Consider the following 13,463-nt stretch of genomic DNA (forward strand, 5'->3'; position numbering starts at 1 on the left):
GCTAGGGTTTGGTTTGACGAGTGGAAGGGACGAAATTTATGTATGGTCGGGTGGGCCAGCGTAGGCCGGGTCCAACATGGCGGACATGCCCGGGCGCGCTCAGGCGCCCCATATCCGCTCCATATTTGGGCTGGATATGAGGGGTGCCGGTTAGCCCGAACGTTTGAGGGCCGTTTGAGGGGACCGTCTAGGTCAAAAAATCGTGACCGGGCGGCCCGCCCGAGCGTTTGAAGCGGGTTTGAGACGTGCGGCTGTAGATATGCTCTAATCTCACAGAAAAAAAAAATCCTTTGAAAGTTTGATGTAGTCTCTTCGTCTTTCTCTCTCTTCCTCTACACTTGGATCTATCATAACGTATCAAATTCTGCATTTTATTCATGCAAAATAAACTCTGCATTTTATTCTTGTTCTGTGTAGCATTTAGTGGGATCTTCCCAACGATTACTCATGTGGTTTCGTTTCACGTAGGATTCAATTAAACTTTGGCAATTGATACATTTTGGCACCAGGGAGCACATGCTCATGCGCGCCCAAAATGTATTTTGCAATTGCTAAATATTTTTGAAAGGCCCCTCGTCCAATTGGCCAGGCTCTCGCGAGCGGCTCGTCCTTCGCGGGCGACCGGCCGCGCCGTCATCTCCCTTCCCTAGTCTCCTCCCTCACCCACTCTCCCCCGCCATCGCTGGCATGCGTCGTCTGGCCGATGCTTTTCCCCTCTCAGTGACACTCCTGCGTGGGGCGGAGCGGCACTGGCGGTGCTCCCAGGCGGTGATGGTCCGACGCGGTGGCGGGGGGACCTGGCGCTTGTGCGGGGGGCCGACTGCATGGCCGCTGAGCCGTCGGCGGCGGAGCTTTGCGGTGGTGCAGGGTGTCAGCGCCCGCTCGGCCCAGATCTAGGCCCCTTTGGGCCCATCTAGGCCGGTGTGGGCCGACGAATTTTTCATCGACGGTGGAGCCCCCTAGAGGTGGAGTTGGGGCGTCGGGAGGCTGGGTGGTGGCAGCGCCATCGCCGGCTTGCCGCAGCGGCTTTGCGGGCTCGATATGGGCCTGGCCGGACCGGGATGGACTGGTGTGCTACTGCTGCCGTGTTCGGCCGGCTACCTTGTTCGGCTGGCTACCACGACGGTGCTGGAGGCACAGGCCTCCCGAACGATGGCGGTGGAGGTGGCTCCCTCTGGTGCGACTCTGGTGCTGCCCCTCTCGATCCCTTGCATTCCTCTCTCCGTCCTCTAGGCCTCGTGATGGTGATCTCAGTGAGGCGGCATGGATGACTTCAAGGCTGTTGGCGTATGCTGGCGGGTGGCAAGTTGGCTGGTTGGCTCCGGATCGGGCAGGTAATGGTGGTTGGTATGCGGGAAAAAGCCCTGCCGGTTCATTTGGCTCTAACGCGGTGTCGCTTGCGGGTGCCTCCTTTCCTTCCTGAAAGGCATCGGTGTTACCCATCCCCAACTCCTTCCGCGTGCCGGGAGAAACCCTAGGACATGTCCGGGCAGCAGCGTTGTCGACGTCGCATCCCTTCTTGGAGGTGCTGCTTGGTACGCGGCGGTTCAGAACCTTTGTGTGCGGTGGGACGAATTCGGAGGGGGCAGCGGTGGCGGATCATCCATGCTTTGTCGAGCTGCCGTTGTTGCCATTTTGTTCTTATTTCTTTCTCCTTTGGCCTTGACGTGTTTTTCGCCTCAACAATTATCTTGTGATCGTTGGGAGTTGATTTATATTTCTCTATAATATAAAGCAGGGGAAACCCTTTTTTGGTTCAATATTGTTGAAAAAAATTAGATGTGTTCATTGTCATACCAAAATGCTACTGGGTACAAATTTTAAGGGCAAAAGCTTAAGCATTTTGACATGTACAAAAATAAAAACAAGTCAAACAACAAATGTTACCTCCAAATGTTATACATAATTTTGTTTTTTCATTGACGAAGCATCGGTATTCCATTTCGCATAAAAAATTTCAAGCATCCTTGTTACACTAACATGAACATCTATGAAAAAATGCAGAATTTTTAAATTTTATTTACTATTTATTTTGATTTTACTGTTCATCTGGGAGTATATGCTCCCTAGAGCCAAAACGGCACTCCCTGCCTTATGTTCTTCCCATATATTGCGTGTTTCATATTTGTAGCTAAATGGGTTCAACGTGTGTTATTGCTAGTATTCGTGTGTTACTACTAGTATTCCTCAAGGTCGCGGATAAATTTCCCATTTTAAAGAAGGCGTCGCACCTGATGGAAAGGACACTAGGGCGACTGGCCTTGTGTCGCTCTGCAGCAGGCCACTTGTTGCGGTCAAAGGAATGGCAACATGGGCCATGTTGCAACTCTTAAAATATGGGTAGTGGTTTTCCGAGCCATCTAATCAAAATCAGATTTGATGGAGCAATGCTAGATCTACGTAAACCTGACTACGTAACTTACGTAATAACAAACATGGATGATGCGAATCAACCTGTAGTTGAGTTGGTTAGGTGGACAGTGGTATTCCCAACCCATCAGGGTTCAAATCCTGGTACTCGCATTATTCCTGGATTTATTTCAGGATTTCCGGTGATGCGCTTTCAGTGGGAGGAGATATGCTGGCTCAGTCTCTCGGAGGTGTTCATAGGAATGAGTGTATGCGCGTGTATATGAGCGCTTGTGTCTGTACCGATGCTCAAAAAAAAACATGGATGATTAGGATTGGTCTTTGGGTGAGGCTGGGGCCCACCGGGCTGAAGGGGGTGGGGGGGGGGGGGATGGTTAGATTTACGTAGGTTCTCTTCATAGGTGTAGGATTTTCGGATTTGACGGCTACTCAGGCGGTGGACGCACGCAGAAAGATCGGCCGGCTGACTTCAAACGCTTCCATTTCAATTTTCAGCAAGAGTTGTGTTACTTGTGTAAACGTACACACGTGGCGGTGCATGTGCTCACAGAGCTCCACTCTACTCGGTGTATAAAGTGTTGGTCGAGATGCATACCCACATCTACCTTTTCGTGCTGTTGCCTACCAATTAAGTTGCATGCTAACCGCCATAGCCAAATTAAGCAAGAAAGCACGACAACGTTATCTGCGATGGTGAATTGGGTGCAGATGCTAAGGACGCACTTCGTGGCTCGTCTAGCCAAGAACGCCGGCCTCCGGCAGCATGCAGTCGCCGTGGACGACGATGGCACCACCGTCAACTTGTGGCTGCCTAAGAAGAAGCAGACTGGAGCAGCCACCACCGCCGGGGGAAACCAAAGGCACGCCGTGGTGCTCGTGCATGGGTTCGCCGGCGACGGCATGATGACGTGGGGGTTCCAGGTGGGCGCCCTCGCCGCGCGCGGCCACGACGTGTACGTCCCGGACCTGGTCCACTTCGGCGGCTCCACGTCGCCGGCGCCCCACCGCTCCGTGGCCTTCCAGGCGCACTGCCTTGCGACGGCACTGGGGAAGCTCGGCTTGGCGGGCCAGCGGTGCACCGTGGTCGGGTTCAGCTACGGCGGGCTGGTTGCGTTCGAGATGGCGGCGGCGTTTCCCGGCCTCGTCCGCTCCGTGGTCGTCTCCGGTGCCGACGTGGCCTACACGGCGGCCATGAACGACGTCCTGCTGCAGAGGCTCGGCGCCGGATCGATGACGGACCTCATGCTGCCGGAGACGGTCGGAGGCGTCGAGCGCCTCTTCTCCACCGCGTTCTACAAGAAACCGTTTCTACCCCGTCGTCTGCTCAGCGACTTTCTCAAGGTACCCAGCGAACCCTTTGTCTGGCAGCGCGACCAGCTTCTGCGCCGTCTGATCGGCTGGCGTAAATATATTAACAAAAGAGCACAATATTTTTCGGTAATATTATTGTGCTGATGTTGGGTGAAAGGGCATGGCAAAATAAAGGTTTTTTCTGGCAATTTATATTGCCGCTGACACTGATTAAGCTGGTTCATATTTTTTGAGGGGGAAAAGGAACACAATATTGTTGTCCCTATATGAATATACCATTAATTTTATTGCTATAATCTTAGTATTATTTTTCTCCAAGACAACCAAGATATGGGAGACACTACTAAACAAAAAAGGGTCCGACACTTCACAAAAGTTCAGACGCCTGTGTTTTAGCAATTCAGTGGAATTAACCGTACATGATATGGGTTGCTGCAGGTGATGTGTGACAACCGAAAGGAGAGATCCGAGATGCTGGAAAATATGATTACCAGCAAGGACAAAGAAGCACCAGCCCCTGTTTTTCAGCAGGTTAACGATAGATACAGCATGCCGTAGCATTGAGTCTGTCTATATTTTCTGCAATTATGTGCATCCACATCTACTTTGAAAACTTGCATTATCCATTTCAGAAAAAAAAATGATGTTCATAAGTTTGTACTTCTTCCGTCCCTTATTACACCGTACCCAATTTTTGTGTGATTTAGCTTTGATCAAACCCTTCCGCGAAAAAAAAGACCATAAATATCACCCACAATACATCATGTATATGTCATAAAAATTACACCTTTGAAAACTACATTTTAATAAGAATTGAACAGTATAATTTATCTGACATAGAACATATGTTTTGTTGGTCAAAATTAATGGTTAAAGTTGAACCTTGAAATATGTGTGCGCCATGTAAATAGGGACAGAGGGAGAATACAGTATACTCCTGCAAAGAAAAATGTCGGGCGAAATGGGCGGGTCTATTTAACAATTTAATGATTTTGAATTATTCACCAGTCAGACCTTTTTTCAATCATAACCCGACACTTGGCATGGAGAAAAATATCACCCTGGACCCGTGATCAAGTCATTGACGGGCTTTTTAGAGGGCTGTTAGTGCAGTTTACTATTAGCAATTACTCCCTCCGTAAACTAATATAAGAGCGTTTAGAATACTAAAATAGTGATCTAAACGCTCTTATATTAGTTTACAGAGAGAGTATCAGCGAACAAACATATAAAAACAGATCCACGCAAGAACCCATTACCCAACATTAAAAAAATAAAAAAAATAGCTACAAAACAGAACCAGAAAGTACATTACCCAAAATACAAAAATGAACAAAATTAAAGTGAAAAGGTCACTTACTAGTAATAATCCATTTTACATGATTTTAAAACGTCAATTACAATGTCGTTCCATATCTTGTAAAAACTAGTGTAATTTACATGTTCCATATCTTGTAAAGTGAAAAGGTCAATTCCTAATTACATGTTCCATATCTTGTAAAGTGAAAAGGTCAGTTCCTAATTACATGTTCCATATCTCGTAATAACTAGTGTAATGTACCAAAAAACACAAGGAAAATCTATTCTACATGATTTCAAAACTAAAATTCTAGTATATATTTTTCTTTATTTACATGTTCCAATACTTCGTAAAACCTAGTATAATAGACTGTAACTTGTTCTCAGAAAAGGGTTGACACTAAAAACACAACTAATATCCATTAGCAACACATAAAAAAACACCTATGACGAAAAATGAGGTGATTGTTTTATAATGAATTGAAAAAGAGAATCATTCGACTAAAAAGTAGCAATTCTGAACGAAGAACAATAGAGAGCCAATTGCAAGTTGTGCCAATAAATAGTACAAGGGAGAATAACAAGTTTACAAGTATGCATTTATTAATTTCTTTTTCCTTCTTATATAGTTTACGAAAGGTCACTGCTTTTTTGTATTGTTTAACGCACACAGTTGTATTTTATGTTGCACATTAGTGATTTTTGAAATGCACAAATGCACTCTTTCCCCTCAAGAAGTCTCAAATCCTTGGTGCTTAACAACCAATCACTTGTATCCCCGACGATCTCAATTCCTATATCACTTAGATCATCGGTGCTTTTCTCTAAAGATCGGCCATTTTTCATGTAGGCCATACTTCTTTTATGGGGAGAGAATGATAACTATTTTATCATCGAGGATGCCGAGAGGCTAAAAAGGTAAGCAAGTGGTTAATTAGTTTCGTGCTTCTTTGTAGTATATGCAAATAATGATGAAGAATGTATGTTCTTGCAATGCGTGTAGGGAGCTTGGGGAAAAGGCGATGCTGAGAACCATAAGCAAGGCGGGGCACCTAGCCCACCTGGAGAGACCATGTGTCTACAACCGCTGCCTCAAGGAGTTCCTGGCTCACGTCGACCGCCTCCCATCATAGCCCATGCATGCATACATGTCTGGATCGGTCTTCTCTACCTACATACTGTTGTGGCTGGTGGTGATTTATTTGTGGTGCTAAATATAATGAGCAGATATACAAGTAACCATGAATTAATTGATTTGATCATACCCTTGGGAAAGAGTGCCAAGTGTGTTTGTCCTGGACATGGCTTTTGAGAGAGCACATATTTACTTTTAGATACACACAACCCATGAATGAGATTTTTACGCACCCGAGTAAAGGAAATATGCCCTAGAGGCAATAATAAAGTTGTTATTTATATTTCCTTATATCATGATAAATGTTTATTATTCATGCTAGAATTGTATTAACTGGAAACTTAGTACATGTCGAATACATAGACAAACAGAGTGTCCCTAGTATGCCTCTACTAGACTAGCTCGTTAATCAAGGATGGTTAACTTTCCTGACCATAGACATGTGTTGTCATTTGATGAACGGGATCACATCATTAGAGAATGATGTGATGGACAAGACCCATCCATTAGCTTAGCACAAATGATCGTTCAGTTTTATTGCTATTGCTTTCGTCATGACTTATACATGTTCCTCTGACTATGAGATTATGCAACTCCCGGATACCGGAGGAACACCTTGTGTGCTATCAAACGTCACAACGTAAATGGGTGATTATAAAGATGCTCTACAAGTGTCTCTAATGGTGTTTGTTGAGTTGGCATATATCGAGATTAGGATTTGTCACTCCGTGTATCGGAGAGGTATCTCTGGGCCCTCTCGGTAATGCACATCACTATAAGCCTTGCAAGCAATGTGACTAATGAGTTAGTTGCGGGATGATTCATTACGGAATGAGTAAAGAGACTTGCCGGTAACGAGATTGAACTAGGTATGATGATACCGACGATCAATCTCGGGCAAATAACATACCGATGACAAAGGGAACAACGTATGTGGTTATGCGGTTTGACCGATAAAGATCTTCGTAGAATATGTAGGAGCCAATATGAGCATCCAGATTCCGCTATTGGTTATTGACCGGAGATGTGTCTCGGTCATGTCTACATAGTTCTCGAACCCGTACGGTCCGCACGCTAAACGTCCGATGATGATTTGTATTATGAGTTATGTGATTTGATGAACGAAGTTTGTTCGGAGTCCCGGATGAGATCACGGACATGACGAGGAGTCTCAAAATGGTCGAGACATAAAGATTGATATATTGGACGATGTTATTCGGACACCGGATGAGTTCCGGGAGGTACCGGATAAATATCGGAGTGCCGGAGGGTTATCGGAACCCCCGGGGGAACTAATGGGCCTACATGGGCCTTAGTGGGGAGAGAGAAGGGCCACAAGGGGCTGGCCGCGCCCCCCCTGGGTCCGAAATGGACTAGGGGAAGGGGGCGGCGCCCCCCCTTTGCTTCCCTTCACCCTCTCCCTTCCTCCTTCCACCTTCCACCAAGTGGAATCCTACTAGGACTTGGAGTCCTAGTAGGACTCCTCTCTCCTGGCGCGCCCTACAAGGGCCGGCCGGCCTCCCCCTCCCCTCCTTTATATACGGGGGCAGGGGGTACCCTAGAACACACAAGATCAATTGTCTTAGCCGTGTGTGGTGCCCTCCTCCACAGTTACACACCTCGGTCATATCGTCGTAGTGCTTAGGCGAAGCCCTGCGCCGGTAACTTCATCATCACCGTCGCTACGCCGTCGTGCTGACGGAACTCTCCCTCATCCTCAACTGGATCAAGAGATCGAGGGACGTCATCGAGCTGAACGTGTGCTGAACGTGGAGGTGCCGTACGTTCGGTACTTGGATCGGTTGGATCGCGAAGACGTTCGACTACATCAACCGCGTTACTAAACGCTTCCACTTTCGGTCTACGAGGGTACGTGGACACACTCTCCCCGCTCGTTCCTATGCATCTCTTAGATAGATCTTGCGTGATCGTAGGTAAAATTTTTTGAAATACTGCGTTCCCCAACAGTGGCATCCGAGCCAGGTATATGCGTAGATGTTATATGCACGAGTAGAACACAATGAGTTGTGGGCGATAATAGTCATACTACTTACCAGCAACGTCTTACTTTGATTCGGCGGTATTGTTGGATGAAGCGGCCCAGACCGACATTACATGACCGCGTTCATGAGACTGGTTCTACCAACGTGCTTCGCACACAGGTGGCTAGCGGGTGTATCTATTTCTCCAACTTTAGTTGAATCGAGTTTGACTACGCCCGGTCCTTGATGAAAAATCGTTGTGGTTTTGATGCGTAGGTAAGAACGGTTCTTGCTAGAAGCCCGTAGCAGCCACGTAAAACTTGCAACAACAAAGTAGAGGACGTCTAACTTGTTTTTGCAGGGCTTGTTGTGATGTGATATGGTCAAGACGTGATGATATATAAATTCTTGTATGAGATGATCATGTTTTGTAGAAGTTATCGGCAACTGGCAGGAGCCTTATGGTTGTCGCTTTATTGTATGAAATGCAATTGCCATGTAATTGTTTTACTTTTATCACTAAGTGGTAGCGATAGTCGTAGAAGCAATAGTTGGCGAGACGACAACGATGCTACGATAAAGATCAAGGTGTCAAGCCGGTGACGATGGTGATCATGACGGTGCTTTGGAGATGGAGATCAAAGGCACAAGATGATGATGGCCATATCATATCACTTATTTTGATTACATGTGATGTTTATCTTTTATGCATCTTATTTTGCTTAGTACGGCGGTAGCATTATAAGATGACCTCTCACTAAATTTCAAGGTATAACTGTTCTCCCTGAGTATACACCGTTGCTACAGTTCGTCGTGCCGAGACACCACGTGATGATCGGATGTGATAAGCTCTACGTTCACATACAACGGGTGCAAGCCAGTTTTGCACACACAGAATACTCAGGTTAAACTTGACGAGCCTAGCATATGCAGATATGGTCTCGGAACACTGAGACCGAAAGGTCGAGTGTGAATCATATAGTAGATATGATCAACATAGTGATGTTCACCATTGAAAACTACTCCATCTCACGTGATGATCGGACATAGTTTAGTTGATGTGGATCACGTGATCATTTAGATGACTAGAGGGATGTCTATCTAAGTCGGAGTTCTTAAGTAATATGATTAATTAAACTTTAATTTAACATGAACTTAGTACCTGATAGTATTTTGCATGTCTACGTTGTTGTAGATCAATGGCCCGTGCTACCGTTCCTTTGAATTTTAATGCGTTTGTAGAGAAAGCTAAGTTGAAAGATGGTGGTAGCAATTACACGGACTAGGTCCATAACTTGAGGATTATCCTCATTGCTGCACAGAAGAATTACGTCCTGGAAGCACCTCTAGGTGCAAGACCTGCTGCAGGAGCAACTCTAGACGTTGTGAACGTCTGACAAAGCAAAGCTGATGACTACTCGATAATTCAGTGTGCCATGCTTTACGGCTTAGAATCGGGACTTCAACGACGTTTTGAACGTCATGGAGCATATGAGATGTTACAGGAGTTGAAGTTAATATTTCAAGCAAATGCCCGGATTGAGAGATATGAAGTCTCCGATAAGTTCTGCAGCCGCAAGATGGAGGAGAATAGTTCTGTCAGTGAACATATACTCAGAATGTCTGGGTACCACAACCACTTGACTCAACTGGGAGTTAATCTTCCTGTTGATAGTGTCATTGACAGAGTTCTTCAATCACTGCCACCAAGCTACAAAAGCTTCATGCTGAACTATAATATGCAAGGGATGGATAAGACAATACCCGAGCTCTTCGTGATGCTAAAAGCTGCGGAGGTAGAAATCAAGAAGGAGTATCAAGTGTTGATGGTTAACAAGACCACTAGTTTCAAGAAAAAGGGCAAAGGGAAGAAGGGGAACTTCAAGAAGAATGGCAAGCAAGTTGCTGCTCAAGTGAAGAAGCCCAAGTCTGGACCTAAGACTAAGACTGAGTGCTTCTACTGCAAAGGGACTGGTCACTGGAAGCGGAACCTCCCCAAGTATTTGGCGGATAAGAAGGATGGCAAAGTGAAAGGTATATTTGATATACATGTTATTGATGTGTACCTTACTAATGCTCGTAGTAGCGCCTGGGTATTTGATACTGGTTCTGTTGCTCATAATTGCAACACGAATAGGGGCTACGGATTAAACGAAGATTGGCTAAGGATGAGGTGACGATGCGCGTGGGAAATGGTTCCAAAGTCGATGTGATCGCCGTTGGCACGCTACCTCTACATCTACCATCGGGATTAGTTTTAAACCTAAATAATTGTTATTTGGTGCCAGCGTTGAGCATGAACATTATATCTGGATCTTGTTTGATGCGAGACGGTTATTCATTTAAATCAGAGAATAATGGTTGTTCTATTTATGTGAGTAATATATTTTATGGTCATGCACCCTTGATGAGTGCTCCATTTTTGTTGAATCTCGATTATAGTGATACAAATGTTCATAATATTGAAGCCCAAAGATGCAAGGTTAATAATGATAGTGCAACTAATTTGTGGCACTGTCGTTTAGGTCATATTGGTGTGATGCGCATGAAGAAACTCCATGTCGATGGGCTTTTGGAATCACTTGATTATGAATCGCTTGATGCTTGCGAACCATGCCTCATGGGCAAGATGACTAAGACTCCGTTCTCCGGAACAATGGAGCGAACAACAGACTTGTTGGAAATAATACATACTGATGTATGCGGTCCGGTGAGTGTTGAGGCTCGCGGCGGGTATTGTTATTTTGTGACCTTCACAGATGATTTGAGGAGATATGGGTATGTCTACTTGATGAAGCATAAGTCTGAAACATTTGAAAAGTTCAAAGAATTTCAGAGTGAAGTGGAAAATCATCGTAACAAGAAAATAAAGTTTCTATGATCTGATCATGGAGGTGAATATTTAAGTTATGAGTTTGGTCTTCATTTGAAACAGTGCGGAATAATTTCGCAACACAAGCCACCTGGAACACCATAGTGTAATGGTGTGTCCAAACGTCGTAACCGTACTTTATTGGATATGGTGCGATCTATGATGTCTCTTACTGATTTACCGCTATCATTTTGGGGTTATGCTTTAGAGACGGCTGCATTCATGTTAAATAGGGCACCATCTAAATCCGTTGAGACGACACCATATGAACTGTTGTTTGGCAAGAAACCCAAGTTGTCGTTTCTTAAAGTTTGGGGCTGCGATGCTTATGTGAAAAAGCTTCAACCTGATAAGCTCGAACCCAAATCGGAGAAATGTGTATTCATAGGATACCCAAAGGAGACTGTTGGGTACACCTTCTATCACAGACCCGACAGCAAAATATTCGTTGCTAAGAATGGATCCTTTCTAGAGAAGGAGTTTCTCTCGAAAGAAGTGAGTGGGAGGAAAGTAGAACTTGATGAGGCAATTGTACCTTCTCCCAAATTGGAAAGTAGTTCATCACAAAAATCAATTCTAGTGATTCCTACACCAATTAGTGAGGAAGCTAATGATCATGAAACTTCCGATCAAGTTACTACTGAACCTCGTAGGTCAACCAGAGTAAGATCCGCACCAGAGTGGTACAGTAATCCTGTTCTGGAGGTCATGTTACTTGACCATGACGAACTTACGAACTATGAGGAAGCGATGATGAGCCCAGATTCTGCGAAATGGCTTGAGACCATGAAATCTGAGATGGGATCCATCTATGAGAACAAAGTGTGGACTTTGGTTGACTTGCCCGATGATCGGCGAGCAATAGAGAATAAATGGATCTTCAAGAAGAAGATTGACGCTGACGGTAATGTTACTATCTACGAAGCTCGACTTGTTGCGAAAGGTTTTCGACAAGTTCAAGGAGTTGACTACGATGAGACCTTCTCACCCGTAGCGATGCTTAGGTCTGTCCGAATAATGTTAGCAATTGCCGCATTTTATGATTATGAAATTTTGCAAATGGATGTCAAAACTGTATTCCTTAATGGATACCTTAAAGAAGAGTTGTATATGATGCAACCAGAAGGTTTTGTCGATCCAAAAGGTGCTAACAAAGTGTGCAAGCTCCAGCGATCCATTTATGGACTGGTGCAAGCCTCTCGGAGTTGGAATAAACACTTTGATAGCGTGATCAAAGCATATGGTTTTATACAGACTTTTGGAGAAACCTGTATTTACAAGAAAGTGAGTGGGAGCTCTGTAGCATTTCTGATATTATATGTGGATGACATATTGTTGATCGGAAATGATACTAGATTTCTGAATAGCATAAAAGGATACTTGAATAAGAATTTTTCAATGAAAGACCTCGGTGAAGCTGCTTATATATTGGGAATCAAGATCTATAGAGATAGATCAAGACGCTTAATTGGACTTTCACAAAGCACATACCTTGATAAAGTTTTGAAGAAGTTCAAAATGGACCAGTCAAAAAAGGGTCCTTGCCTGTGTTACAAGGTGTGAAGTTGAGTCAGACTCAATGCCCGACCACTTCAGAAGATAGAGAGAAAATGAAAGTCATTCCCTATGCCTTAGCCATAGGTTCTATCATGTATGCAATGTTGTGTACCAGACCTGATGTGTGCCTTGCTATAAGTTTAGCAGGGAGGTACCAAAGTAATCCAGGAGTGGATCACTGGACAACGGTCAAGAACATCCTGAAATACCTGAAAAGGACTAAGGATATGTTTCTCGTTTATGGAGGTGACAAAGAGCTCGTCGTAAATGGTTACGTCGATGCAAGCTTTGACTCTGATCCGGATAACTCTAAGTCACAAACCGGATACGTATTTATATTGAATGGTGGAGCTGTCAGTTGGTGCAGTTCCAAGCAGAGCATCGTGGCGGGATCTACGTGTGAAGCAGAGTACATAATTGCTTCGGAAGCAGCAAATGAAGGAGTCTGGATGAAGGAGTTCATATCTGATCTAGGTGTATGATAACCCACAAGTTTAGGGGATCGCAACAGTTTTCGAGGGTAGAGTATTCAACCCAAATTTATTGATTCGACATAAGGGGCGCCAAAGAATATTCTCAAGTATTAGCAGTTGAGTTGTCAATTCAACCACACCTGGATAACTTAGTATTTGCAGCAAAGTATTTAGTAGCAAAGTAGTATGGAAGTAACGGTAACGGTAGCAAAAGTAACAGTAGTAGTTTTGTAGCGATTGTAACAGTAGCAACGGAAAAGTAAATAAGTGAAGAACAATATATGAAAAGCTCGTAGGAATTGGATCGGTGATGGAGAATTATGACGGATGCGATTATTCATGCAACAGTTATAACATATGGTGACACAGAACTAGCTCCAATTCATCAATGTAATGTAGGCATGTATTCCGAATATAGTCATACGTGCTTATGGAAAAGAACTTGCATGACATCTTTTGTCCTA

At 44.6% G+C, this 13,463-nt stretch overlaps 1 protein-coding gene across 1 annotated transcript; it reads left to right on the top strand.

Annotated features, from left to right (window-relative positions):
- The first annotated feature begins 2,962 nt into the window (after positions 1-2,962).
- On the top strand, positions 2,963-6,406 carry LOC123125447 (uncharacterized). The gene is made up of 4 exons (XM_044545939.1): positions 2,963-3,711; positions 4,120-4,212; positions 5,831-5,898; positions 5,984-6,406. The coding sequence occupies exons 1-4, from the start codon at positions 3,061-3,063 to the stop codon at positions 6,111-6,113; spliced, it is 942 nt and encodes a 313-aa protein (XP_044401874.1). The 5' UTR covers positions 2,963-3,060; the 3' UTR covers positions 6,114-6,406.
- The last annotated feature ends 7,057 nt before the right edge of the window (positions 6,407-13,463 follow it).

This window comes from Triticum aestivum, chromosome 5D, assembly GCF_018294505.1.
Source record: "Triticum aestivum cultivar Chinese Spring chromosome 5D, IWGSC CS RefSeq v2.1, whole genome shotgun sequence".
In the NCBI taxonomy this organism is placed as follows: Eukaryota; Viridiplantae; Streptophyta; class Magnoliopsida; order Poales; family Poaceae; genus Triticum; species Triticum aestivum.

Excerpts from the sequence above, each read along its gene's own strand:
- LOC123125447 (XM_044545939.1), top strand. The coding sequence starts at position 3,061 with ATGGTGAATTGGGTGCAGATGCTAAGGACGCACTTCGTGGCTCGTCTA. Across the intron at positions 3,712-4,119 it reads TGCTCAGCGACTTTCTCAAG|GTGATGTGTGACAACCGAAA; the intron begins GTACCCAGCGAA and ends GGGTTGCTGCAG. Across the intron at positions 5,899-5,983 it reads GATGCCGAGAGGCTAAAAAG|GGAGCTTGGGGAAAAGGCGA; the intron begins GTAAGCAAGTGG and ends CAATGCGTGTAG.